General features: G+C 51.6%; 2 protein-coding genes across 3 annotated transcripts in view; one reads left to right on the top strand and one right to left on the bottom strand.

Moving 5' to 3' along the window:
• Positions 1–24420, top strand: Csf1r (colony stimulating factor 1 receptor). 2 transcript variants are annotated; one of them, XM_050157854.1, is made up of 21 exons: positions 1–206; positions 3858–4115; positions 4513–4797; positions 5057–5193; positions 5808–5967; positions 8220–8409; positions 9963–10078; positions 10217–10337; positions 10455–10645; positions 11885–12000; positions 16668–16794; positions 16911–17015; positions 17411–17521; positions 18727–18889; positions 20947–21035; positions 21137–21234; positions 22019–22141; positions 22227–22338; positions 22986–23085; positions 23375–23483; positions 23580–24420. In XM_050157854.1, the coding sequence occupies exons 1-21, from the start codon at positions 158–160 to the stop codon at positions 23778–23780; spliced, it is 2961 nt and encodes a 986-aa protein (XP_050013811.1). In that variant the 5' UTR covers positions 1–157; the 3' UTR covers positions 23781–24420. The 2 variants fall into 2 exon arrangements, with proteins under 2 accessions (XP_050013811.1, XP_050013810.1); XM_050157853.1 differs by having other exon boundaries at positions 11882–12000.
• A 142-nt stretch (positions 24421–24562) lies between these two features.
• The window catches only part of Hmgxb3 (HMG-box containing 3), a 47547-nt gene continuing 45848 nt past the window's right edge, over positions 24563–26261 (bottom strand). Inside the window, exon 20 of the mRNA XM_050157851.1 lies at positions 24563–25887. Within this exon, the coding sequence (XP_050013808.1) occupies positions 25435–25887 (453 nt within the window). The 3' untranslated portion in view covers positions 24563–25434. The remainder of the gene's footprint in view (positions 25888–26261) is intronic.

The raw sequence follows: 26261 nt of genomic DNA, 5'->3' as shown, positions 1-26261 counted from the left end.
GCCAACGAGGAGGAAGAAAAGGAAAACAAGACCCACAGCCAGTGCAGCAGACAAGAGTGTGTTCAGCTGTCCTCATCCTCACAGAACTAGCAGCTAGGAGCCCTGCGCCCAGCCGACCCTCCAACCTGCATCAGCCCACGCTGCCCCCGGGGAGACTATGGAGCTGGGGGCTCCATTGGTCCTGCTGCTGGCCACAGTTTGGCATGGTAAGAGCAGAAAAGGGGGTGTTCGTGAGGGTGTTACAGAGAGGGCCCGCGAAAGGACCCTGAGCGTCGCCGCCCCACACTAGGAGCCCCCACTGTCTGCTTCCATCTGCTCTAGCACCGGAGCGCATGCTTGTTTTTATCTGGAGGGAAAAGAAGGTGAGAGTGGAGTGGAACCAGTCTGGCCAGGGCTGTGAGGGAGGCGGGTGTAGCCTTTGGCTCACAGTGTATCCTCAGTGTGTCCCTGCTACTTTGGAAGCCGCTAGCCACACTCCTCATTGGCAGGTGGGAAAGTGGGCATGGGTGAAACTCAGGGCAAAGCTTTCGGATGTTTCCTGTGCCTGCAGGAAATTACCTGGGAAACTCCTTCAGGGCAGATGCTGAGAGGTCTTGGGCACAACTGAGACTTGCGTATCTGAGAGAATCTTAGGAGTCCCCCACTGCTCAGTGGTTTCTGCAGTTCTTCCTTGAGTGGGTCCACCAGCCGGACAGCCCAGGTAGCCATGGTTAGGCAGGACTCAGTTCAGAAAGGCCCTTTCTTGGACAGCTTGGGTAAAGGGGTCAGGGTGGAAGAGAAGAGGTTGGTCTTTCTGGCCCAAGGTTTGAGGGTGGGGAGTTCGGAGGAGGTTGGAAGAGAACACACGTGAACTTGTTACTGAGTAAACAAGCAAGAATGTTAGAGGGGGACCAGGGAAGCCAGAGAGGGTCTCCCCAGCCATTGTCTTCCTAAGCTGCTTCAAAATTATCCTCTCGGAAGGTGTCAGGCTAAGGGTGAGGACTGGCATACATGGCCCAGAGTGGCCCGACGAGCTCGTCTAGGCTCTACCTGGTCTAGCATAAATGTTTTATTTCATGACGCCTACTTGGTGGGGAAGGACAGGCTCACTTGGTCCCTAGAGAATTGGTGCTGCCAGTGATACAACAGCGCACTGAAGATTCTGTGCTGGCTCAGCCAGTCTCACTGTCTCGGGTTCTGGCACTTTCCTATTAGAATGTGAGTGGTAAACGTTAGGAAACACACATTCTTGAGAATAAGACCTTCTCACCCCAGAAAGTCCTGTGGATTTGAGTCACTGTTCCTTCAGGCTTTATCTCGAGGACTGCTTATGCGTGCGTGTGTGTGTGTGTGTGTGTGTGTGTGTGTGTGTCCCAGTTCAATGTCCAGCTCCAGGAGGAAGAGAAGGTGAGAGACATCGGTGGGAAGCCTAAGTTTATTTATTTATTTATTTATTTATTTATTTATGTATATTATATTATATATTATGTGTATAGCATTCCTTCCACGTGTGCCTGCAAGCCAGAAGGGGGCGCCAGGTCTCATTATAGATGGCTGTAAGCCACCATGTGGTTGCTGGGAATTGAACTCAGGACCTCTGGAAGAGCAGTCAGTGCTCTTAACCTCTGAGCCATCTCTCCAGCCCCGGATATCTAAGTTTTTAGCCTAACTGGTGATTGAGACCATGGGGGCTTCTAAAGGGGTAGGAATAGTGTTGAAGCACTTAGAGGGAGAAAGAGACTGGCCTCTCCTCTTTGGCTGGTGGTCATGAGGGCAGGAGGTTGTGGGGGTGCCTGCTGGAGCTGCTGGTGAGAGTCTAGTATGTAGGTACAAAAAGGAGGAGGTTTGGGTCAGGGGAAGAATTTGAGCGGGGACGTGTGAGATGAAGAAGGGACAGGCACAGGGTCAGTGGCCATCAAGCGCTCATCCAAGGGAAGGGAGAGATGACAAGTGGGCTTCCCTTCCTGCCAACCATGCCCGCAGGAAGTGAGAAAGCCGTGCGGTGGATGTGGAGTGTGTCAACCCAGTTCTGCGTAAATATCCAGGAAAACGGGCTAGGAAGAAGTAAGGCAGAAGCCTCCAGAGTACATCTGGAGGTCAAGGCAGGAGACCAAGATACGGGGAGCAGAGTAGCTCCGGGGAGGGAAAGGGAAAAGCGACCAAACCAACAGGGAGATAAGCCAGGAGCAGGGGCATAGAACTCAAGGTCGAATCCTGTGACCTTAAGGGTTAAACTCTTAAGTTACTATCTGGCAGGTTCAAGGACGCCTCTCTGGCTCTGCTGTCTTCCAGGTGAACACTGGGATTGGTCCTATCAGACAGAAGAGAGTCCGAAGCCCCAAGGGTCAGCAACTTCCCCATCTGGAAAGGACAGTCAGGGTCCCTAGCCCTAGTCAGCGTGAGCCCAGGCCAGGGTGAAGTAGCTCGACCCTCTTCCTGCTAGTCACACTGCACAGGAAAGCCACAAATCTACATCAGCAGTGGCATTGTTCTCTCCTCTACTCTACATCTGGCTGATCGGAAGCTGGGGCAGATAAAGGTTGCATGTTTCCCGTGGGTTTGAAATCAGAGCAGACGTTAAACCAGGCTGAAATCATTTGCGTGGAGAGACTTTCCTTTTATGGGCTCACACTTGGGTGTGTGTGGGGGGGGGTACCCTCTGAGGAGTGGTTTTAGGAACCACTGGAATACTCTGAGGGTCTGGTTCCTTGGGGCTGCCATGTCACTGTGTCGATATCTGGAGTTGGAGGGGTTGACTTGCGGCAGTCAGCGAATAGGACAGTGACACAGACACTCTTGGCACGGAGTGTTCTGAGACCCAGCACACTGTCCCCTGACTCCAGGACTCCCTCATTGTGTGGAGAGGAGCAATGGCCAGGAGGGCAGGGAAGCAGAAGTGAGAGCGCCGGTCTAGAAGGGGCCATAGGCTGGGCGGAAACCGGGGCCAGCCTGGTGCCAGCAATGTGTTTCCGCCCACACAGGCCCAGAGTGCCTGCCGGCCCCTCAGAGGCTGTGAATCAGTTCTCACTTCCCTCCTTCACCCCTATTTCAGGCCTGGGAAAACTGCTGACACTGCAGAGGCAGCTAGCCTCCTTCCTTAAGACCTGACAAGGGTTTTAAGTTCTCCTTTCTCCTTCAAGCAAATTTTCCTTAAAAGAGATTGGCTGCCAAGAAACTCCGGCAGGTCCGGTGAAGTGAGAGCAGAGTGGGCACCCCAGCAGTTTCATTCATAGACGTGACAAACAGAGTCTTTACTTGGCAACAGGTGATGCTGCCAAGACTTCCCGGCATCTGGACGACCTGACGTGCCGGAAAGGTGTGATCACCGTCTGCATTTGTAGGCGAGGGGACAAAGTGAGGAGGATGGATGGCCTCAGGTCATCCCACAAGTCATGGGCCTGATGTGCAGTGGTAGAACAGGGCACAGCAGGAGACACGTGGAGCTTCTCTCTACTGGGCTAAGAACTCACATCTTCTCTTCTTTCCCAAGTGAGGCAAGTCAGGACTTGGCCATCTGTTTTCTCCATTTGCTTCTTTGAAACTTGTTGCGCCTGAACGGGGGCCCTGGGCTTGGCTCTGCAGTCGCAGCTTCCTTTGTACACAGGATTGATGAGGTCCTGTCCTGGGGTGGGAAGTGATGCAGAAGGCTGGGTCCCCATGGCTCTACGGGAATGTCTACATGTGAGGCTGAGGTGGCTCCCAACCCAATCTCAGAGGAGAGTCGCTGGGCAGATGTCTACAGATTTGGGAGCTAAATGCGGGTTAGGTGATACAGACTCCACAGTACCAGAACTCTCACTGCCAGAGCATGGCCCAGCTCAATCGGGGGGTAGCAGGACTACACCCCAGGCCTCACTTCTGTCTGCACCCTCCTTTAGGTCATGGGGCCCCTGTCATCGAGCCCAGCGGCCCAGTGCTGGTTGTAGAGCCTGGTGCAACGGTGACGCTAAGATGTATGGGCAACGGCAGTGTGGAATGGGATGGCCCCATCTCTCCCTACTGGACCCTGGACCCTGAATCTCCCGGAAGCATCCTGACCACAAGAAATGCCACCTTCAAAAACACCGGGATCTATCGTTGTACTGAGCTGGACGATCCCCTGGGGGGCAGTACCACCATCCACTTGTATGTCAAAGGTGAGGATTACCAAATTCCCTGCATTGGGCAAGAGGGTTAGCTCCGGGCATTAGCATGCATAGTAAGCCAGATCTGAGTTTGTGAGTTTGAGCGTTGGCCATGAACAAACTTTATCCAGTGTTTACAATTTAGGGCAGGCCTCACAATAACCCTATGTGGTAGATGCTATGATTACTTCCATTTTCCAGGGGTTCACAGGGGTTTCCAGGGATTGACTTTTTTTTTTTTTTTTTTTTTTTTTTTGGTCTGAGATCATACGGCAGCAAGTGCCCGAGGGTACAGAAGCCAACCTGAAACACCCTCTGTATGGTTCTTCTCCAGGACGACTTTGAGCAAATGCTCAAGCTGTCACTAATGTCACTAATGTTCAGTTGTCACCTTGAATCCTCTTCTTAGATCCAGTCCGGCCCTGGAATTTGCTAGCACAGAAGGTGACAGCGATTGAGGGCCAGGAAGCTGTGCTGCCCTGCCTGATCACCGACCCTGCACTGCAGTCCCATGTCTCTCTAGTACGAGCCAGGGGCAAGCCGGTCTCACGCAAAACAACCTACTCCTTCTCCCCATGGCAAGGGTTCATCATCCACAAGGTGAAGTTCATTGACAGCGATGACTATCAGTGCAAGGCTATGGTGAACGGAAAGGAATCCCTCTCCGTCAGCATCCGACTTAAAGTGGACAAAGGTATGTAGGATGAAAAAAGCCCGCCGGGGCATGGAGGCGGGAAGGAGAGCTGGCAGCCATGGGTGTGGGGAGGACAGAGACAATCCTCTCTCTTCTTTCAATCACTCATTTCTCTCCAGGGCAAGTGGGGTGAGGTGTGTTGGGTGGGACTCTGACCATGAGACCAACTGTGATGAACTAACCAGGGTAACTTGATCCCATGGTGTTGGGCACAGTGCCAGCAAGTCTAGGTGTTCACGGGTTGTATTTCTGGCCTCAGTCCCCTCAGGGCCCCCATATGTGCTACTGGAGCCTACGGAGCTGGTGCGGATTCGCGGGGAGGCTGCCAAGATTGTGTGCACTGCCACTAACGTGGAGCCCGAATTTAATGTTTTTCTCAAACATGGAGACACCAAGGTCAGTCCCCAGGGAAAGAAGACGACATGGTGAAGTCTGCCCGTCTTGTCAGCACTGAGAGGCATCCTCACCTCAAACTGGCTTTCTGGGCTGGAGACATGGCTGTGGCCCAGAGGACAGAGAAGAGGGGCCTGAGACCCTGTGCCAGCAGCAGCTGCTCAGGCTGCTAGGTCTTGGGGATGGAGGTGGCAATCCAGTCCCTTTCAGGGATTCCCCTATTCCTTTGCTACAGCTTAGAGAACACTTCCTTCCGACAAAATGAGGATTCCTGTCTCTCTTAGAAGCATGAGCTATGTTGGCTATTTCAGAAAGGCATTAGTAAGAGGGAAGGTGAGGGTCCCCTGGGAGGAAGGGAAAGGCTGCCTCCTAGATTCCTCACCCCATGTGCATCATGTGTGAGATGCATCCCTGAGCCCTTGCTGTGTGAGTCTATGCACTCCCATTTTAACCCAGGGATAGGGGACCAGTATTCATCCCATTTTATAGATGAAGCATTTGAGACTCAGCATTTAGACCCTGGCCGAGTACAGGCCGATCATCATTTTAAAGGTGGAGGATTTGTATTCAGATCCTAAACAATTTTGGTACGTCACCTCTATTCCTTTTATCTACAGCTTGAAATCCCCATAAGGGGCGACTTCCAAAATGACCGTTATAAAAAAGTCCAGATCCTCAGCCTCAATGCCGTGGACTTCCAAGATGCTGGCAAATACTCCTGTGTGGCCAGCAATGGTTTCGGCACACGCACGTCCTCCATGACCTTGCAGGTGGTGGGTGAGCATCAGGGTAGTGGGAAAAGCCTGTGGCTGTTGGGAGATAGGATGGCTTGGTCCTGGAGCCCCATCTTAGGAGACTTTCTAGACCCTTCACTTCCTCCAAGCCCTTGGAGAAGTGGGTGGTGCTTCACTGTAACAGGGTCTGGTCTGGGTTGGAATTGGAGCCCAGCAAGCAGCTCCCAATGGCAGATCATGCTGGCTCCCTCATTCCTGAGAGCAGGGGATATTTGTGTCACGTGGACACATGAACAGATAGCGCTTCTTCTCTGCCGGGATTGTGAAGGAAACATTATATCGCTAAACACCAATGCTCCCTCTTACTGGGGCTTACAAGCTGGGGCAGGAGGCATGAGAGTGGAGTTGTTGGGCCTCAATGAGAAGGGAAGGGAACAGGACGTCTTGAAGAAGGAGCAGCATGTGCAAGCCCCAAGGGAAAAGAGCCCAAGCGTCTCTGAGATACCAAAAGCAGCCTAGAATACCAGAGATGTGAGTGGGGTGTTAGTGATGGCTCCGGGGGAGGGGAGATGAGGCAGGAGCCAGGTAGCAAAGGAGCCTTAACAGAGTGAGAGAAGAATTTGCATCCCACCCTTTTGAGAGGTATTGAAGGTTATAAAGCGGGGAGCTGAGGTCTCCACATGACTCAGCTTACCCAGAGGGGACTGGGAGTCAGGGGCACCCACTCCTGGGTGTCATCAAACCTGGCTCTGCCAAATAGTATGTCGACCAACTTCTTTGCGTCTCAATTCCTTTACCTGAAAGAAAATGAGGATATCAATAGTAAATGACTGTATTTAGACAATCTCGAAGAAGCCCTGGTCAGATCCGCACTGCTGGAGCGTGCGAGCAAATACCACAGTAGAAGACTCGCCCTGGCAGTGGGTGGAGGGGAGCTGGGAGCAGCCACAAGAGTGGATGTAGGAAGCTACAGAAGGTGGTGAGGGCGCCAACCATGGGAATGAATAAGGATGGGTGTAAGATGCCCTCCCATTGCCTGGCGATTGAGAGGGAAGCAGTGCACTCCATAGACAGAGAACCCCACAACAAGGCAGTTCTACAGTGTGCGAAGGGGCTCTGAGTGTGGTCTAGCAGTGTGGCCTGCTGAACTGTTGAGAGTCAGAGGGGAGGAGAGGAGGGAAGCATGAATCACTGGCCTCAGAACACACACAGGGAACTCCTCAGAACTCTGCCAGGTAAAGGGAAGAGAGGCAGACTCACGCAATGTCAGCCCTCTGCTAGGGCTCTAGCCAATCTGCCTCCCAGTTCGGGCCTTCACTGGTCACTCAGTAAATGCAAGAAATGCATACTTGAGCTGGAGAGACGGCTCAGCGGTTAGGAGCACTGGCTGCTCTTCCAGAGGACCTGGGTTCAATTCCCAGAGCCCACATGGCAGCTCACAACTGTCTTATTACTACAGTTCCAGGGGATCAAGCGCCCTCACACAGACATACATGCAGGCAAAACAACAATGCACATAAAATAAAAATAAATTTAAAAAAGAAAGAAAGAAAGAAAGAAAGAAAGAAAGAAAGAAAGAAAGAAAGAAAGAAAGAAAGAAAGAAAAGAAATGCATACTATTTCAGCTTTTGGCCAGATCTGTATTCAGGCTTGAAGGTGGCAGGGCAGAGGGCAAGCTCAGACACTTTGGGTAAGAGAGCTCCGGTTCATGGAGCAGCTGTTGTTTAATTAAGATAGGTCTGCATGCCATATTCAAGGAATGGGTTTGCCAGTAGGGCTGGGGTGGTGTGAACGAGAGGTACCACATGAAGTCAGAGAGGTAAGCTGGGCAGGTAGTTGGTCCAACGGCCCTGAGATCCCATGTATGGGACCTAGGCCTTTTTTTTCTTGGAGGAGGTGAGAAACAGTTAGAAGGTTTGAGCAAAAGCAGCATCATGGTCAGACTTGGATGTAGTAAATTAGCAGGGCTTTCTGGTGCTCCATGAAGGACCGTCTATGGGGAGAGAAAGAGGAGGAAGTAAGTTAGGAGGCTATCCCAGTGGTCCAAGCTCAAGTGGTCCAAGGTGATAAGTCCAGACTCGAGTGATAGTGGAGGTGGCCGGAAGGGTCTGGACAGCTAAGTGGATCAATAGTGGGAAGACAGGTGACAGAGGTGAGTCCTGGCTGGGACTGGTAACTGTGAGCTTGGAGAGATGTGCTCAGACCCTCAGATCAGGTGAAGGGGTGGAGGGTCCAGTGGACAGAAAGAGGAGGTCATCTCCCCACTAACCCCAGATCTTCTGTGTTGATTTCCAGAGAGCGCTTACATAAACCTGACCTCCGAGCAGAGCCTCTGGCAGGAGGTGGCTGTGGGTGAGAGCCTCACCCTCACAGTCAATATAGATGCCTACCCTGCCCTCCAGAGTTATAACTGGACTTACCTGGGGCCATTCTTTGAAGATCAGCACAACCTTGATTTTATCACCCAAAGGACCACCACATACAGGTACTGCTGTCAGACCACGGACTATGTGTGTGTGTCGGGGGTTCAGCCAGAAATGAGGATGCTTGGGTCCTGTCCCATCTGTGCTGCTCCACCGTGGGTAGATCTCCTTCCTGTTCTTCATCTCATTTCCCTGACTATGAGAGTATCAGTCCTCTATGTCATTTGTCCTAGTCCCTGCCCTGTGTCTCTGGGTTACCCTGTGAGTTTCTATACTGTCTCCCAGGAGCTAGCTGCTCTACTGTTTGGGGGGTACATGTTCTCAAGATCCCTTGGGACCTCTTAGCTTCACCTCCTGTCCTTTTTAAGGCCAATGCAAATGTAGGAGGTGACTGTGACTTCCACCCCAAGATGTATCTGAGATAACAACCATGCAAAGCACCTACCTTGTTCGCATGGGGCCGGGGCAAAGGGACACGTTCGTGCATTTGCTAAAAGATTAACCATCCCTGAAAATCTCCTCGCAGTATATTCTCCCCGGGCTCTGGGATATTTTCGGGGTGTGTGTTCCCCCCACTGCCACTCTGCTGGCACCGTTCTACTCCTAAAGCTTGGGTTGGTCATGTGTCCACCGGTGTAGAGGGATACTGCCTGTCTCGGAATGAAGTGTGATTGTGAGAGAGAGTCTTACTCTCCTGACCTAGGGCCTGAAGTTGCTAGCTAAGCACTCCACCGCAGAGTCCAACCCCAACCCGAGACACCTTTCCCAGAAGTGAACTTTAGTCCAGCAGTGATGGTAGATTTTGCCCAAGCAAGGATTGGTACTTTGCTGTCATTAGCACCGGAGAGATGGCTCAGGGGTTAAAGGGCACTTGCTGCTCTTGCAGAGGACCCAGGTTCCGTTTCTAGCACCCATAAGCGTTAACTGTCTGTAACTCAAGTTCCAACAGATCTGTGGGACTCTTCTCGCCTCCGTGGGCAGCAGACACACATGTGGTAAACACACATGCAAGCAGGCAAGACACTTATACACATAAAATATAAAAATATACCTTTAAATTAATAGATTGTTCAGCATTCTAAATGCGCATCCCTTCAACCCTCAAGCCAATCCGGTGAATTAAACCAAACCAAACAAAAACCCCATCAGAATCACCCCGAGTCAAGAAGACCACAGCAGTTGAATGTCTATGTAAAGTTACACAGCCAAAAATGGTAATGGTGGAATTTGGTCTCTGGTTTCTGTAGCTACATGGCTCAGAACCAGTCCTGTCTCTTGTCCCTGTCACCATCCCCAGGACCAGGTAGCACATTAGGGATGCTCAGTAGGGGTTGTGGTGCTTGTGAACACTTAGTTCAGTGGTAAGAAGGAAGAAACTCGTGATATACCTCCCAGGACCTTGCGGACATCATCTCTAAGAAACCTTTGGGGAAAACATAGAATACCCTGAGATGAGAGAGGACAAAGACCAGGGGTAGGGTCTTGCCTCAGTGGCACACTCCTGAAGACCTGGCTCAGACAAGACCTCTGTGCCCTGAAACTTTAACAAGGGATGATATGCTTTACTTCACAGGACACCAGTTTATAACAGTGGTGTCTCTCGGGTGTCTTGCAGCTACACATCCACGCTCACCCTGAACCGTATAAAGCCCCTGGAGGCTGGCCAATACTCCTTAATGGCCCATAACAAGGCAGGCTGGAACAATGTGACCTTTGAACTCACCCTGCAATGTGAGTGACAGGGAGGCTGCCCAGGGCTGGGTATACTGGGAGGGGTGAGGGTAGCAGGCTCAGGGCAGGTGGTCAAGAGACAGAGACCTCACCCCTAAGGCTGATCCTGCCTTCGTTCATCCTTCCCCACTTCTTCAGATCCCCCAGAGATCAGTGTTTCGTGGATCATTGAGAATGGCTCTAATGTCCTGCTCTGTGATGTCTCTGGGTACCCTCTACCCAGTGTGACATGGATACAGTGCAGGGGTCACACTGACAGGTCAGTGGGCTTGACTCCCCTCCCCAGGCTGAGCATCCGGGTGAGGTACCCCTGAGTGGGAAGGGCATGCTGATGTGGGAGACCCTAAAACCCTGAGTCAAAATCTATTCTTTCCAGGTGTGATGAGGCCCAGGTCTTGCAGGTTTGGAGTGATGTTCCCTCCGAAGTCCTAAGTCAGGAGCCCTTCCACAAAGTGACCATTCAGAACCAGCTGCCCACTGGGGCCTTGAAACACAACACAACCTATATTTGCAGGGCCCACAACGATGTGGGGAACTGCTCCCAGGCCTTCAGGGCAGTCTCTTCAGGTAATCCATCCTCCTCAGCCAGCATGGGCATCCGGCGTGTGGAGACTACTTGACCCCTCACCCCCGACCCAGGGATTTCTACTTGGAGGAGATCCCAGCCACCCTGAGTTCCACCTCTGGGTCACCCTGGCTAGTCCTGAGCCACAGGACTCTGGACATGGTGACATGGAGAGGTCCAGCGTCCCTCACTGGGGACTGAAGAGGAAAGGGCAGGATCAGGGAGTGGGAAGAAGGGACGAGGCAGAGATACCCCAGATGGAGACTTATAGAGGACTGAGAGAGACTGAGAGATACCGAGAGATATCTACTAGTCTGGTCCTTTGGCTCCTCCCTGCAACCGAACTCACGTGAGGGAAAAAGGACTTGAGTGGAGAAATACAGTTCATCCCAAGTCCACGGATAGAGGGATGCTTCTTCCCATTCTCTCCAGCTCCCCCTTGTTGTCTGCCCTACCCGATCCTGAGACACAGTCCTCACTCAGGGCCACAGTGCAAGGGTTTGCCCAGTGCTGATATGGAGTCTGCAGCTGGGCCTAGTCTCACTCAGAAGCCCACAGCCTCCCCGAGCCCCTAAACTGCTACTGTGTGGGGCCTGGGTGAAGCTCCCAATCCTTGGCTTCTGCTTGGCTCAGGGATCATGTCACTAATGTCCTCCAGTCACTAGCCTGGAGCAGCTGTTGGCAGGCCCATGGGCCCTGCTATCCAGGAATGCTGTCACTGCGGTGGTGGCAGTTTTAAATAGTGAAGCCCCATGCTGACAAATGCTGGCACTGTACCAGGCTCGTCTCCACGACCCCTCACCCACTAGCGGCAAAGTCTCCTTCCTTCATTTTGGAAGGACAACACACCTGAAATGTTTAGAGGAGTCCCAGTTTGGTGTCTCGCATCACCTAAGGGACCCAAGCTCCTAGCTGGATGTGGAAATGAACTGTGTCCTTCCGAACACATGAAGATTAGAGGTCAGGAAGGGGAGACCCCGGGGGCCCTAAGCTGGCTCTGAGCTGCTAAAGTCACACAGAGCACCTGGAGGAAGCCTCAGGAAACCTGAGGAGGAGTTCCCTGCCAAGGCCTCTCTGCCTGCAGGTGCAAGCGATAAAGCCCCAACACTAGGATTTGCGTCCAAGCAGTAGCTGGCCACCGAGCCAGATTCCAGCTACAGAGAATTTTCACGCTCTGGCAGAGGGATGGGACCGAATACAGTCTCTCCACTTTCCCACTCCTCTGCCCCCTCTTCCAGAAGAAATCAGAATGCAGCTCCCCGATGAGTACCTGTTCACTCCGGTGGTGGTGGCTTGTATGTCTGTCATGTCTCTACTGCTGCTGCTGCTGCTGCTGCTCCTGTACAAGTACAAGCAGGTGAGCTGGGCTGCGGAGCTGGGCTGGGCCCCCAAGGGAGCCAGAGGAGGAGGACCCCTGCTCACGGTAGCTTGTTCTGACTGGCTGTCACGCAACCAGAGCTGTTCATTAAGTGTCTACTGTGTGTCAACATGGGCTAGCACCAAGAAGTTTCCGGTGCAATGATCCTATGCTTGGCCATTGGGGGTGGAGGTGGCGGGGTGAAGGTTTAAAAGAAGGTATAAAATTGCCTTTTAAGGTGCCTAGCTCTGCCTGGTTCTGCCGCCGGGACTGCGGGGCAATGGGCATGTTCAAGTTCCTTTCTCTACCTGTAAATTGGGGTTCATGATGGCAGGTTATCACCAAGATCCTCTACCCTGTATGTATAGAGCCGGGGTGGGTTGTTGAAGAAAGACAGGACTTGGTGGTGGAGCCTGTGTTTCCGTGCAAGGAGGAAGTTGGCTGCAGACCCAGCTCATGCACATTGGGACAGGAGCGTGGCTAAAGTTGGCATCTCCTTGACCACACGCCAAAGTGGTTGCTGGGTGCTGCTCACCACCCAGACATGGCTTAGTCACTGTCACGGCTACTGGGTCCTCAGAGATATACAAAATTCTTCCTTATTTTAACCTAAAAAACTTTCTCTGGTACCCCATGAGCCACGGGCTCCCTCAGGCCTTTCTGCCTTGGCTGTCGGGTGTCACCTGATGGGGGTCTAGAGCACCTCAGCTCATTCTCTCTGCAAGCACCATGCTTTGAGTATTTTGCTCCAAGTGCCTTCCCATGTCCCATGCAGGAAATTTAACTGCTTCTTAAGCAATCTAAGGCCAGGAGACCTGCAGCGCTAGACTGCCTTCTTCCACACGCCCTTTGGTGTCCCCTGGCTGAGGCACCCCTGAGGGTCAGGGCAGGAGGCGGTTCTCTTCTGCACAGATTCTGCCCAGATGACTTGGCGCCACCTGTCTATCCCCGACCTGTCTGTCGCCCAGATCTGGGTGAGAAGGGGCCTGCCTGCTAAGGGCTGAGTCATCACCTCTGTCACCAAAAGAAACCACAACAGTCCGGGAAGAAACAGGGGAAGAGGAAAGAGCAGGAGTCAGCTGGCCCTGAGGACAGGGGCAAAGGAAGGGAGAGAGGTGGGTGCAGAGGAGGGGAGGACAGAATCAGAAAGAGGATTGGAGAGATGCTGGGACCAGGCCTAAATTGAGACAGGAGGGTCTGTAGAGCTTCCAGTGGGAAGTGTTCAGGTCTCCATCTTCCCCAGGCTCAATATCAGTCCCACAGAGCCAGGGGCCTGATCAGGGGAGTGGCCAAGATCTGATGTTCCCAGACATCTCTTCAGTCCACGTCAGAAGATAAGGGAGGACCCGGGCTTAGGGCTGGTATGAGCAATTGGTAAACTGATTGATACGCAGTGAGAATTTAGGCAGGCCCAGCTTCCAGGAAAGGCTTAGGAAGCCCCTGCAGCTGGCCTTCCAGGCACCGCTCCTGGTAGGAGGAAACCTTGCAGGCCACTCACTTTTATAAGGATGGCCCCCCAAGTCCCTGGGATAGCAGAAATCCCCGAGTTTGGCAGGGGGGCGGGGGTCCAGCACTAAAATCATAGATCCAGCCCTGGGAGCTTCCAGCCACACCTCCCTTCCCCCACCCTTCCCTCTTCTCTCTTCATCCCTTCCAGCTAGGCCCTAGCGGAGGTGGGAGGGCTGAGTCAGCCCAGCTGCCGAAAAACAGGGAAGCAGAAGTGGCTTGGAGAAAAATAGTCGCAGCCACAGAGACTCCTAGAGATGCAGGATGCAAGGGGCAGGAGGGGTCTCTCAGCCCAAGGGAGTTTCCTCCCTAAATCTCCTTTCAGACTCTTTCCCCAAGCCATAATGTGCAGATGTTTTGTTGTTACTGGTGGAGTTTTGTGTTTGTTTGCTTGTTTTTATTTGTTATTGTTGTTTGTTTGTTTGAGGATTGGGTCTTTATATCTTTCAGGAAGGCCTCAAACTCCTTCCGTAGCTAAGGCTTGCCTTGAACACCCCATCCTCCTGCTTCCATCTCCCAAGTGTTAGGATTACAGCGTGTGACCAGCCGGGTGTTCTTTATGTCTAACTTTTGTCTCAAATGTCCAACCGGAAGCTCTTCCTCCTCTAACACTCAATGTATCCTTTAGTTCTTCTCGCTGAAGCATCCAAGGCTTAGACCCTGTCCCCAAGGCCTAGTTCCTGTCGCCAAGGCCTGACTGGACATCAAGTTGGTCTGTTGAGCCAGTGTCCTCCACTACCCCAGCTTCTACTTTCCCATAAATGGGACCTCCCCTCAGCACTTCTCAGGTCAGTTCATGATGTGGTACCCTCATGCAGCTGCCCTGGGACCAGGAGAAGGTGAAACAATCACCCGCTTCTATCCAGACCCATGAGAGGGAACTGGAGCCAGCATAAGGTGTAGTGTGTGGACACCCCTCTGTCAGAGGGCTCTGCCTCTCCACCTCTTCCTTCCCCTAGAGTTAGGAGATAGCCCACTTCTTACAGCCCTCTTGGCCTTCCTATGTAGAAGCTCCCCTCTCATCCCCTGAGCTGCATTGGTCACCTGGCTGAGTTTGTCAGGATCTTACCCCATGCAAACTCTTCAGCGTCTGTGCACTCTGCCTGGACAGTTCTCAGGCTGGCTCCTCATGGACTCTCTTGGCTCATGTCACACCACTCTCTGTCACCTCACCCTGATTTGCTGACTTCATGATATTATTTTTCAAATGTTTTAAGAGATATGTTAGCATCTATTACTTATATGTGATAGTGAGTTTCAATATGACGTTTTCAAACACGTACATAATGTATCTTGATGCTATTAATCGTTTTCATATTCATTACCCTCTCTCGTTCCCCTCTCCCATACTTGCTGGTCCCCTTTCTTTCTCCAAACTCTTTCACTTTAATTTGTGTGTGTGTGTGTGTGTGTGTGTGTGTGTGTATGAGAGAGAGAGAGACTATGTATGTATGTGTACATATGCATGTGCGTATATTTGTGTGTTTGCATGCGTGTGTGTTCCAATATGTTTTGTTAGGGTTTCTGACAGAAGTGTAGGTGAGAAGTTACAGAGATGGGCTGGCTGTACAACTGAGGACAACGTCTCTCCACCCCCATAACCAGTAATTGCCTGAAGTTCTTCAGGGAGCCGGCACTTGTGAGCCTCTCTGTCCTCCATGACAGGTTGTTGGCAGGCCCAAACTGTCCAGGTCTTACGCAGGTACTCAGAGCGGTTGTGAATTCAAGAATCCATTAGCCATCCCATGCCCGGAAGACAGTCTTTGTAACACTCCACCCCACCCTTGCTCTTCCTGTCTTTTCTACGGTGTCCTCTGGGCCTCAGAGGAACACAGATGTCTCATTTGCAGCTGAGCAGTCAACAGTCAGTTACTCTCAGCATTTTGACTCGTCATGAGTCTCTGCAGTTACTGCTGACTATTGCAACCAGCAGCTCCTCTACCCAAAGCTAAGAACAATGCTGAGCTACGGGGATAAACAGAATTGTTTAGAAGGCTAATGGACAGGCATATCAGATCCATTTAGCAAAACAACAACTGCATATTCCCCACTAGGGTAAGAACCTCCCTAGCCAGGAACTTTTGACCACGATGACAGTACCATATGTGGATTCCTTCCTGTACCCTCAATTCAGAAAGTGGACGATCACCCCGTAACAGACTTGACACTATTTGCACCAATGGGAACATCTTTCATGGCATTATTTGAAGGTTGCCTATCTATGTATTTAAGTTGAACGCCTCTCTCGGCCCTGCAAATGCTAGCCCCATGGGATCAAGCGTCTGCCTTGTTCAATAATGAATCAGTCGTGCTGGATAGAAATGAATGCTCAGTAAAATGTATCCTTTTACTGCATGGCTGTATTATTTGGCTAGGAAAAGAGCAATTCTGACCTCAGCATAGATGTGATGATGGCATGATTCTCAGTCACAGAAAATACTGTATGAAATACCCAAGGCAACAAAATGATTTGAGATGAAGTAGAGCCGTGTCTTCCAGGGGCTCTAAAGGGGGAGGTGGTGGGAAACTGCTATTCCCTGGGTACAGAACTTGTTTTACAGGTCAAAGGAGTTCTGGAAATTGGTTTCCTATTAGCGTGAATGCACTTAATGCCACTGATGTGTACAGTTGAAAATGTTTGGGGTGGTACATTTTCCGTTCTGTATATTTGTATATTACAATTGTATATTACAATTGAAAATAAATGTAGGGCTGGAGGAGGATAGCTTAGTTGTACAGTATGTACTTCTACATATAAAAGGCCCTGGTCCAGTCCCTAGCACCTAGAACAAAACCACCAACATAGACTATTTGGATGAGAGAATGGTTCGTGAACGAATGGATAGTTCTCAACGTCCACCCTCCACTTTGGCCCAGGAATTACCAAATTCAGAGACATCAAGGCCTCCAGAAATTATCTTATCCAAGTCTTTGAATGAACAGCTAAGGACTCTGAGGTTTGGAGAAGGGAAGGGCACACGGTAATGCAGAATCCAGCAGGACTAGCTTTTGCTGCTATGCCCACAAGATGCCTCTCTCCCTCTTAACTCACAACAGGCTGAGAGCTTCTGCATTGTCTTCTCGTGCTCTTAGGAGGTGAGATGCAAGGTCCGTCTGCCAGCCCATTAGCCCCCCTGCAATGCCTCCTTTTCTTTCTGCAGAAGCCTAAGTACCAGGTGCGCTGGAAGATCATTGAGAGCTATGAAGGCAACAACTACACCTTCATCGACCCCACCCAGCTGCCCTACAATGAGAAGTGGGAGTTTCCCCGGAACAACCTGCAGTTTGGTGAGAGTGGTCTCAGCACTCTGATCTTCCATCACAGGGATGATGATGGGGGCTGATGGGGACTGCAGGGACCCAGTAGGCCTCAGGAGCCTAAGGAGCCCATGTGTCTGTGATAGGTAAGACGCTCGGAGCTGGCGCCTTTGGGAAGGTGGTGGAGGCCACAGCCTTTGGTCTGGGCAAAGAAGATGCCGTGCTGAAGGTGGCTGTGAAGATGCTGAAGTGTGAGTCGGAGGAGGTGCAGCGTGGGGGATGGGGAGTGGGCTGGCACCGCTGTCCCAAGAGGTGCTGTCCGCACTCTCAAACTGTTGGGTGTTTTAAGTTGGGACCTGACTTCCTGACTGAGCTCCAGCCTCCTTGCGTTTCCTGGTTCTGAGGGTCTTTGTCAACCTTTGAGGAGGAATGGGCCTTCTGACTGACCCCAAGGGAAGTAAGGATGAACAGAAGCCACTCAGGGAATGACCCTGTCACAGCTTGGCTTCCTCCCCTCCAGATTAGCTCAGTAACAGGCGCATCCTCCCCCCCCTTCTGTCTTTCTCCCTCCCATTTGTATGTCTGTATTTCTCCTCCTTCTTTTGGATTCTGATCCCTCTGGTTCTCCGGGTGCTTCTTCTCCCAGCCACGGCTCATGCTGATGAGAAGGAGGCCCTGATGTCAGAACTGAAGATCATGAGTCACCTGGGACAGCATGTGAATATAGTCAACCTCTTGGGCGCCTGCACGCACGGAGGTGAGAGCTGGGCAGGAAGGGGTATACTCATGGTGCCTGGGTATCCGAGGGTGCCTGGACATCTGGCTTCAAGGTCCCCTTGAGCTCTAAGTGCCTGTAGGACTCTTGCCTTCAAATCCCTGATAGCCTGGATTCATAGACAGAGCAGGAGCTGCTCACGGGTGGGTAATGCAGAAATCTATGTACAGCCCCCACTAAGCCCACTTAATAGGGATTTATCATGAAGCCACAAATCTACCTTTCTCCTCACCCCCCAAGATTTACTATCATTGTTGTCTTTTGTTTGTTTGTTTTGTTTTCTACTTTTCAAGACAGGGTTTTTCTTTGTAGTCCTGGAATGCACTTTATTGTCCAGGCTGGCCTTGAATTTACAGAGATCCACCTGCCTCTGCCTGCGGGGTGCTAGGATTAAAGGCATGCATCATGCTTGGTTTAGATCTCCCTTTTATTTTTTTTAATATTTATTTATTTATTTATTTATTTATTTATTTATTTATTTATTATGTGTATAGCATTCCTTCCACGTGTGCCTGCAAGCCAGAAGGGGGCGCCAGGTCTNTATTTATTTATTATGTGTATAGCATTCCTTCCACGTGTGCCTGCAAGCCAGAAGGGGGCGCCAGGTCTCATTATAAATGGCTGTAAGCCACCATGTGGTTGCTGGGAATTGAACTCAAGACCTCTGGAAGAGCAGTCAGTGCTCTTAACCTCTGAGCCATCTCTCCAGCCCCTAGATCTCCCTTTTAAAAAGCTCCTACCCCAGACGTACATGCCCCCAAACTCCAGCTCATCTCTCTCTTCTTCTTCATAGCAGCTTTGTCCTGTACTGAACTGCCATTCTCTGAAAAAAAAAAAAAAGACTTTTTGAGCTAAAGTTTTTCTTTTTCCTTTTTTGAGATGGTCTCATTTTAATCCACGCTGGTTTGGAATTTGCTGTGTAGCCTTAAGCTGGCCTTAAACTCGCGATCTTCTTGTTTTAGCTTTGCAAGGGCCAGGATGACAAGCAAGCGTCATCCCACTAGGCTAGGCTAGGCTAGGCTTTTTTGAGAGTCTTGTTAATTTTTTTAGTGGCTTTACACAAATAAGGTTATTAAAACACTGAGAAGCTTGCTCCCAGAGCAGGATTAGAACTCAGAGGCCCTTGTTCACATGGGGAGTGGAACCTTGGGGTGCATCTCTCTCACTCCCTCTTCTGGCTGCCTTAGGGCCGGTGCTGGTCATCACTGAATACTGTTGCTATGGCGACCTACTCAACTTCCTGCGACGGAAAGCCGAGGCCATGCTGGGACCCAGCCTGAGTCCTGGTCAGGATCCCGAGGGGGACTCCGGCTACAAGAACATTCACCTGGAGAAGAAATACGTGCGCAGGTAGCTCCCTGGCAAAGGGCAGGAGGCCAGGATGGGAAGGGGTCCCACGCAGCCTGTTTTGTGTCATGAGGACTACCTACCCCGGGCTTTACAGGAACTCTGATTTCTTATAAAACATTCCTATCATTCAACAACTTAGCTTTATCATTCTGAACACTTAGCATGCTCCAGGAATGTGGAAGGCGATGGCTTGGTTCATGAGTCCATCACCTTCAAGTGTGGAAAGGTTCTCCTAGACCCTCACGTGGAAGACTTGGGGCAATTGCGTGTTCCTATTTGTCTCACAGCATATCTGTGGGGGCGGCAGGACACCCCCCACACGAGTGGCCAACCTGTCTCCACATCCCCTGGGGAAGTGAGAACAGAGTTTATTAGTTGTTGGATGGAGGTAACAAAAGAGCCTGGCCTGTGGTGAGATTCCTGGTCCACTCAGGCCTCAGTTTCCCCTGGTAAGCCAACAGTGTTGAATCTCTTGGGGTCTTCTGTGATTCTTGGAAGCCACCAGAGGTTATGGACAGAGCCACATGGGGAAGCAGAGAGAGGAAGAAACAAGTTTCCTGTTGCCCATGATGGGCAGAGAGGGAACCTGGGCTAAACCTATGTTTTACCTTGGAGTCTCTGTTTTGGGTGATGGGATGGTGTGGGGGGCTGCAAGTGTAGCAGTACTGGGATCAGGCCATGCTCAGAACCAGGGGAGTGCACTCTGTGCTTGTAGTGAAGGCCCTGGCTGCTGCTGAGGCCGGGGGAGCCAAAGGAGAAGGAGGTTCCCTAGCTTCCTTCTTTAAGTGTACATACAATCAAAGCGTCCCTAGAGTGGGACATTTCAGGAGCAAGTGGCACCTAAATGGGACCTACCTGGGGAACTCAAGTTATGCTATTACAGACGTGTGGTTTCCAGAACGAGGAGATGCTGACTGTGCCATGGATGGATCCTAATGGAGACCTGAGTTTCTCTTCTGGGAAGGCTGAGAGTATGGGCAATAGCTTGCTGGCAAACCAGATCTGGCTGGCTGCTTAGCATCAACAGTGGCTCTTCAGGACAGGGCTGTGCTTCTACAGGCGGCTCACCACCCACAGGGAAAGCCTGGGTATCCCTGGTGTTGCCTGTCCACCCAAGCCTACAGAGCCCCAGTCTTCACAAAACAAACAAACAAACAAACAAAACAAAACAAAACAACAACAACAACAACAAAAACATCTCCCTGGGGCTCAGATGCCCTAAGCCAGTTTAAGCTCTGCTCTAGATTTGGGCAAATTTAATGCTATTAGTGGCTGCCAGGGGGCATGAGTAATGTTAACCCCCCCAAGCAATTGGTTTTAAGTATGTATGAATGTGTGTGTGTGTGTGTTTGCGTGTGTGTGAGTACCATATGTTTTTCTGGTTCCCACAGAGGCCAGGATGGTGCCAGATACCCTGGAACTGGGGCTACAGGCAGCTGTGAGCCCCTGTGGTTCAGGAACCAAACCAGGATTCTCCAACTAAGCACACTGAGCCATCTCTCCAGGCCTCTTCCTGTACAATTTTTAAATTTTTATTTTTTTTTCTTTTTACAGTTATTTGTAGTGTTGATATATAAGCTGGGTCTCTCTCCATCATATGGTCCCTGGGATTGGGCTCAGCCCGTAAGTGCCTTTACACTGAGCCATAGTGCCACCCTCCTGGAGTAATTTTTAATGAGAAACCAGCTGGTGAGATACTGTAGGGCGAGATCAGGTCAGGGAAGGGGCCTGGAATGCACTCACATTCCAGCAGGGCTGCCTTTGAGGAGAGAGACGTTGGTATTAGCAGCAGCAAAGCCCTCCATCAGGCAGAGCCCAATGACAGGATGGGGTGGGTGTCTCTGGCACTGGGGATGGCTAAGCAGGGCACGATGATTGCTTAAGTAGAATATGGCATGGGGCCTTCCTTATCAGAGAGGGACACTCAGGCTGACCTTTAGGTTCCTTCCCCTCTGCTGAGTGACTCGGGGAGTCCACAGGGCAGCTGGAGGGCAATGCCTGGGCTAGGCTCTGCAGGGCTGGGCATCGATCACTTCCCAATTCTCTTTCCGATCCAGGGACAGCGGCTTCTCCAGTCAGGGCGTAGACACCTATGTGGAGATGAGGCCTGTCTCTACGTCTTCAAATGACTCCTTCTTTGAACAAGGTGCGGAGGTATCGGGACAGGGCCAGGGTGGGCCTAGGGGCTGGGGACTGGGGCTGAGGAGGAGCAAAGTGTGACGGGGTCGCCTGGATGCCTTTTCCTAGATCTGGACAAAGAGGCCAGCCGGCCACTGGAGCTCTGGGACCTTCTCCACTTCTCCAGCCAAGTGGCTCAGGGCATGGCTTTCCTGGCTTCTAAAAACGTGAGTCTGGGTGAGGGGAGGCTGAACTTCCTTCTGACTGTGGGAAGGAAGAAGGGAAGGGGAGGGGGCCCGGGGAGAAGCAGTGGGGGGTGGGAGTGTGAGAGAGTAAGTGGGCAGTTTACAGAGGAGGTGGTGGGAGGGAACGGTGCTGAGGCAGGCTCCTCCTGGAGGCCTGGCCCCGGGCCTTTGCATGCCTGTTTGGTTTTCCTACGTGACCATGAACAGGCTTAACAGCTTAACAACTGTAACAGCTGTTTTTCTTCATGAAGCACTTAGTCTTGCTGGCTGAGCTATAAGGATGTCAGAACTCAAGGGCTCATTCCGCTGCCCCCAGAGCAGACTTGAGGGTTTGATTGCTGGTTCCGTTCTTTGCTGTGTTCAGAGTCCATAAGCCTCAAGGTCTGTGCCTATAAAAATGGGTACTCTCACGAACTGTTTAGGAGGTCTAATAGGTTATTGTGTTATGCAAATGTTCTGGTTCTGTATGTCCAGAGGTGGCAGCTGTCGGTGTTAGGAATGATGTGGGCTGGTGCTCACAGCAGAGGGACCATTGCTTCTGAGGTAGCAACCGCCCAGTTGTTACTGCTGCTCAGAGGGCAAGGAGTGCGGGAGACAGGGCTGTGGGGCTTTCTAAATGTTAAACTGGCCACATGAAATTCTCTCAGAGCTCAGGCCTGCACAGGTTTGAACAGGAGTAGAGAGTAGACTACCAAAACCTGCCATCTGCTCCCTCATCAGGGACCCAAGATCTCACACTCCCCCTCCTGGCTTGTGTTTTCCTCAGTGCATCCACCGGGATGTAGCAGCTCGAAACGTACTGTTGACCAGTGGACACGTGGCCAAGATCGGGGACTTTGGGCTGGCGAGGGACATCATGAATGATTCCAACTATGTCGTCAAGGGCAATGTGAGTGCTGAGAGCTAATGTGACTGACTGGTCGGGCAGGCTGTGTAGAGCCACGGCCCCTAGTGACGTGGGACTGTCTTGTCAGGCCCGCCTGCCTGTAAAGTGGATGGCCCCAGAGAGCATCTTCGATTGCGTCTACACAGTTCAGAGTGATGTGTGGTCCTACGGAATCCTCCTCTGGGAGATTTTCTCACTTGGTGAGTTGTTAAGCCTGCTTCTGGCACAGTCTAGAGCTGACCTGTCTTTGGCTACTCGACTGGTGTCTTGAGCCTTGTGGATGAAATCTATTCAAAGCCGCCTGGTGTCCAAGACACAGCAAGAGCTGGCAAGGGCTCTTGAACCAGCGCAGCAGTACCGGTATACAATCCAGACACCCCACACAATGCACATTTCCTGAGTCCTTCCTTCACTTGCCTCTGCTTGGTTGGCAGTAGCTTTTATCTAGAATGCCACCTGCCAAATGCCATTGAAGATGTCATGCTGCTAGTCACCATCTAGCTCCCATTTACGGGGGAGTAGGCACAGGGCCCTTGTGCCGAGTCCGTAATTGTACTACCAAGTCATGTGGCATCACCTCTTTGCTGATTTGCAATCCAGGCTTTGTTCCATCTATTTCCAAAGCCTATGCTGGACCCTCTGTGCTTGGTGATGAGGGGCTGAAGGCTATGGGTTCCCAAAGCCTAAGCGCGCTTACCGCGTAAACCTCACCTAGGAAGTCCTGGGCATGCGAGTAGTTCCTGCTCTAACTACAGCTGGGATAGGGCCTTTACACGCTGCCTGAGATACACGTGGGCGGGGAAGGGGTAAGCAAGGGTGGTCTCTTATACACTCCTGGCCTTTGCAGGACTGAATCCCTACCCAGGCATCCTGGTGAACAGCAAGTTCTACAAACTGGTGAAGGATGGATACCAAATGGCCCAGCCTGTATTTGCGCCAAGGAACATGTATGCAAAGGCCCCTAAGGGAGGCAAATGGATTCTAGGCTTTGGGTGGTTTGTTAGATGAGCATGTGGCCCTGGTCTTTGTCCAGAAGGCTCCAGGCTTCCATCTGTAGTATATTAAGGTTCTATACTAAACTCTGAACTCAGGAGCCTCAAGCATGCTAATAGGTGCTGTACCACTGGACCATACCTCTAGCCCCTAACTTACTTCTGACTACTTTTGGGGGTCCTTCACTAGGTTTATCTCCCTAGTGATATGCCCTGACATGGGCAAACTTTGTTCTGTCTCCAGATACAGCATCATGCAGTCCTGCTGGGACCTGGAGCCTACCAAGAGACCCACCTTCCAGCAGATCTGCTTCCTCCTTCAGGAGCAGGCCCAACAGGACAGGAAAGAGCAGGTGAGAAGGATGGAATGGCTGTCTGGCTGGCTAGAGCAGGCTGGGCTGTTCCTCAAAGTTCTCAGCTGACTGTCTCTGGCTTTTCTTCCCCCTCAGGACTATGCTAACCTGCCAAGCAGCAGCAGCAGCGGCAGCAGCAGTGACAGAGGTGGCAGCGGCAGCAGCAGCAGCAGTAGCAGCAGCAGCAGCAGCAGCAGCGAGCCAGAGGAGGAGAGCTCCAGTGAGCACCTGGCCTGCTGTGAGCCAGGGGATGTCGCCCAGCCCCTGCTACAGCCCAATAATTACCAGTTCTGCTAAAGTGGGGCAGTGGAGTGCTGCTGCTCCCAACTTCCCAGCTCTACCTCCTCCATAGACGGGCGACATGGGGAGAACATATGAACTTTGTCCTCAGCTTGGTCCAGCTCTGAAACTTCAGAACCTGAGGGGTCTTGGGGAGGTCAGAGGCTTCCCATTCCCAGAGCCTGGGCCATCACTGCCAATGGGGTTTCACAGTGCTAGCCTGTATTTACTATGCCAATTCATGCACCCCTAGTTCACTATCTTCATCCTGTTCCCAACTCTCTTGTGTTTCAACGGAAAGACTGACTTTATGTCTCAGAAAGACAAGGCTCCCAAGGCTGTAGTAAGCAGAGGGCCTGCCTCCCTGCCATGCTCAAAGACTACTGGTTTCTTGAGGCAGGATGGCTCCTTCCTAAGCTCACAGGACTGGTCTCTACTCTTGACCTCTATAGTCCCACCTCATCCAGGATAATGTACTGCTAGAATGAGCCAAGTGGCAGCTAAAAGTGAGGGGTGTTCTTATCTATACCCTGTTATTCTAAGCTAGAAGGCATGGGGCCTTGGTGCAAGGCTGGCCACACCAAGCAAATACTGCATGCTCCTCTCCAAGTGATTTGTCCTCATTAACAGTCAACATTAAACTAACAGCATTAACACAGCCAGCAGTGTCTGGTTCTTTGTACCACACAAGTGCCTACCAGTTCCCTGGGACCTCCTTCCATCAACCCCTCACGAGAAGTGAGTAGCAAGCGCCTGCTTCCACAGTAAAAGGACACAATGAGCATTGAACTGGCTCTTGCTTCTTCAAAATCAGATAATTTAATAAACTTTATTCTTGTTGGGGAAGAGCGAGAGGGAAAGCCACCTATCCCACCCTCTCAATAAATTAAAGAGCACTCGGCCAATCCCTGGGCCCCGAGCAAACCACGGGCACCTGAGCCAGTGCTGCTGTTTGCTTATGGCCCTATCTGCTTCCCCTTCACAGAAGGGAGTTTTCCTACTGCTTGCCAGCTATGTCACAACAATGGGCCACATCCCCTCTGCGGTGAGGGTCCAAGGGCCCGGAGGATGTAGGGTACAGTAGCAGTGGCCAGAGAAAGGAGGAAGGATTCTCTTCCCCAAAACCCAGGGCAGAGGACAGTCCTGGAGGGAGCTATAACTGACTGTTCCTCGCTCCTCAGCCATCCCAAGTAGTGGGAACAAGGAGAGTTAGAGGAAAAGAGAATGCACCCCTCCTTTAGGACGAAGAGCCCAAAGGGACCCCAAGAATGAAGAAGCCATTAAGGCTCCTAGTCAAAGGCAACAGGCTAGGAAACCCGTATGACTGGAGCCAGAGCTCTTCCCCATGGGACAGCCTAGTTCAATGGCCTCCCCACCTGGTACAGGGACCACAGGTGGTGGAGGGCCTGGACAACCAGCTCCCAGCCATTCTCCTAAAATATCATGCCCCTAACATGCTCTCTCAGGTCCAGTAGAGGTTTCCCAGCACCTCTCCTGAGCCCCAGAGGTTGAAGGCCCTACTGTGCTCATGAAATGGAAGCTCTTTGGTCAGTTCCAGCAGTCAGAGGCCCTCCCTACAGGGGACTGTAGGTCCCCTTGATAGGTCTGCCTTGGGCAAGGGCATATTATGGCTTGAGAGAGATGGTATAGGCCCAGTACATGACAACCTGGCTTATTGTGCCCCCGAGGCTCCCTCCTCTTCCTCCCCATCCTCCTGTGCCTCTGTCTTGATCTGAGCAACCCCAAGGCGATAGAGGTTATCACGAATGACCACCTCGCCAGGCTGGCAGCTCTGCACAACGTCATGGATCTGCCGGTTGACAATTTCTCGGCTGGTGAGGAAGTCCATGAGGCGGTTGTAGAGGTAATAGTGGGTGGCATTATCAAAGGCAATGGGCCGCTGGCGGACACTGTTGAGTTTGCAGTCCATGATGGAGGCATAGGGTGCCAACTCAGGGCACAGTGATAAGGAATGGTGGCCAGCACTAGGATCACTGGGATCGGGCTTCGTGTTTGCATGGACAATACGCCGTGTGGCAGTCTTGGTGACTGGATGCTGGACAGAGTTTTCAGCCTCTGGCACATCCACAGAATAATGCTGGTCCAGTTCAGGGCAGGACACACTCTAGAGGAGAGAAGAGAAGAGAAACACTTTATAAGAGGGAATGATTGAGGGAGAATCTTGTGGGAGAGAGCAGGAGCCGTGGAGTCAGCAGCCTTGTTTAAATCCCAGAGCCCTTGCATACTGTCCCCTGTGCCTCCATTTCTTCTTATAGGAATGAGAACAGAAAACGGGTCATCCCAGCACAGATGCTGCATTGCTTCAGCTGTCATCATTGCTTCAGGACAATTTAGGAACCAGAGAAATGCGAGGGAGTGGCTTTGAGGGATACTTCAGACAACTTTTGGGGTCTCTATTAAGTTCTTGGAGCCCAAGAACCCCAGAGAATGAGGAGAATGTCTGCTCCAAAGCAAGCCAGAAACTTTCACCTCCCATAA

The sequence above is a fragment of the Alexandromys fortis genome, unplaced genomic scaffold (assembly GCF_014885135.2).
Source record: "Alexandromys fortis isolate MF-2015 unplaced genomic scaffold, M_Fortis_MF-2015_v1.1 scaffold_94, whole genome shotgun sequence".
Lineage (NCBI taxonomy): Eukaryota > Metazoa > Chordata > Mammalia > Rodentia > Cricetidae > Alexandromys > Alexandromys fortis.
The sequence above is the reverse complement of the archived record's forward strand: the minus strand, read 5'-3'. Positions and strand labels throughout refer to the sequence as shown.

What these genes read in the sequence shown, in the direction of transcription:
- Csf1r (XM_050157853.1), top strand. Translation starts at nt 158, where the DNA reads ATGGAGCTGGGGGCTCCATTGGTCCTGCTGCTGGCCACAGTTTGGCAT. An exon ending in TCAAACATGGAGACACCAAG is followed by an intron (nt 5,194 to 5,807) that starts GTCAGTCCCCAG and finishes TTTTATCTACAG; the next exon opens with CTTGAAATCCCCATAAGGGG. An exon ending in GTATTTGCGCCAAGGAACAT is followed by an intron (nt 23,086 to 23,374) that starts GTATGCAAAGGC and finishes TTCTGTCTCCAG; the next exon opens with ATACAGCATCATGCAGTCCT.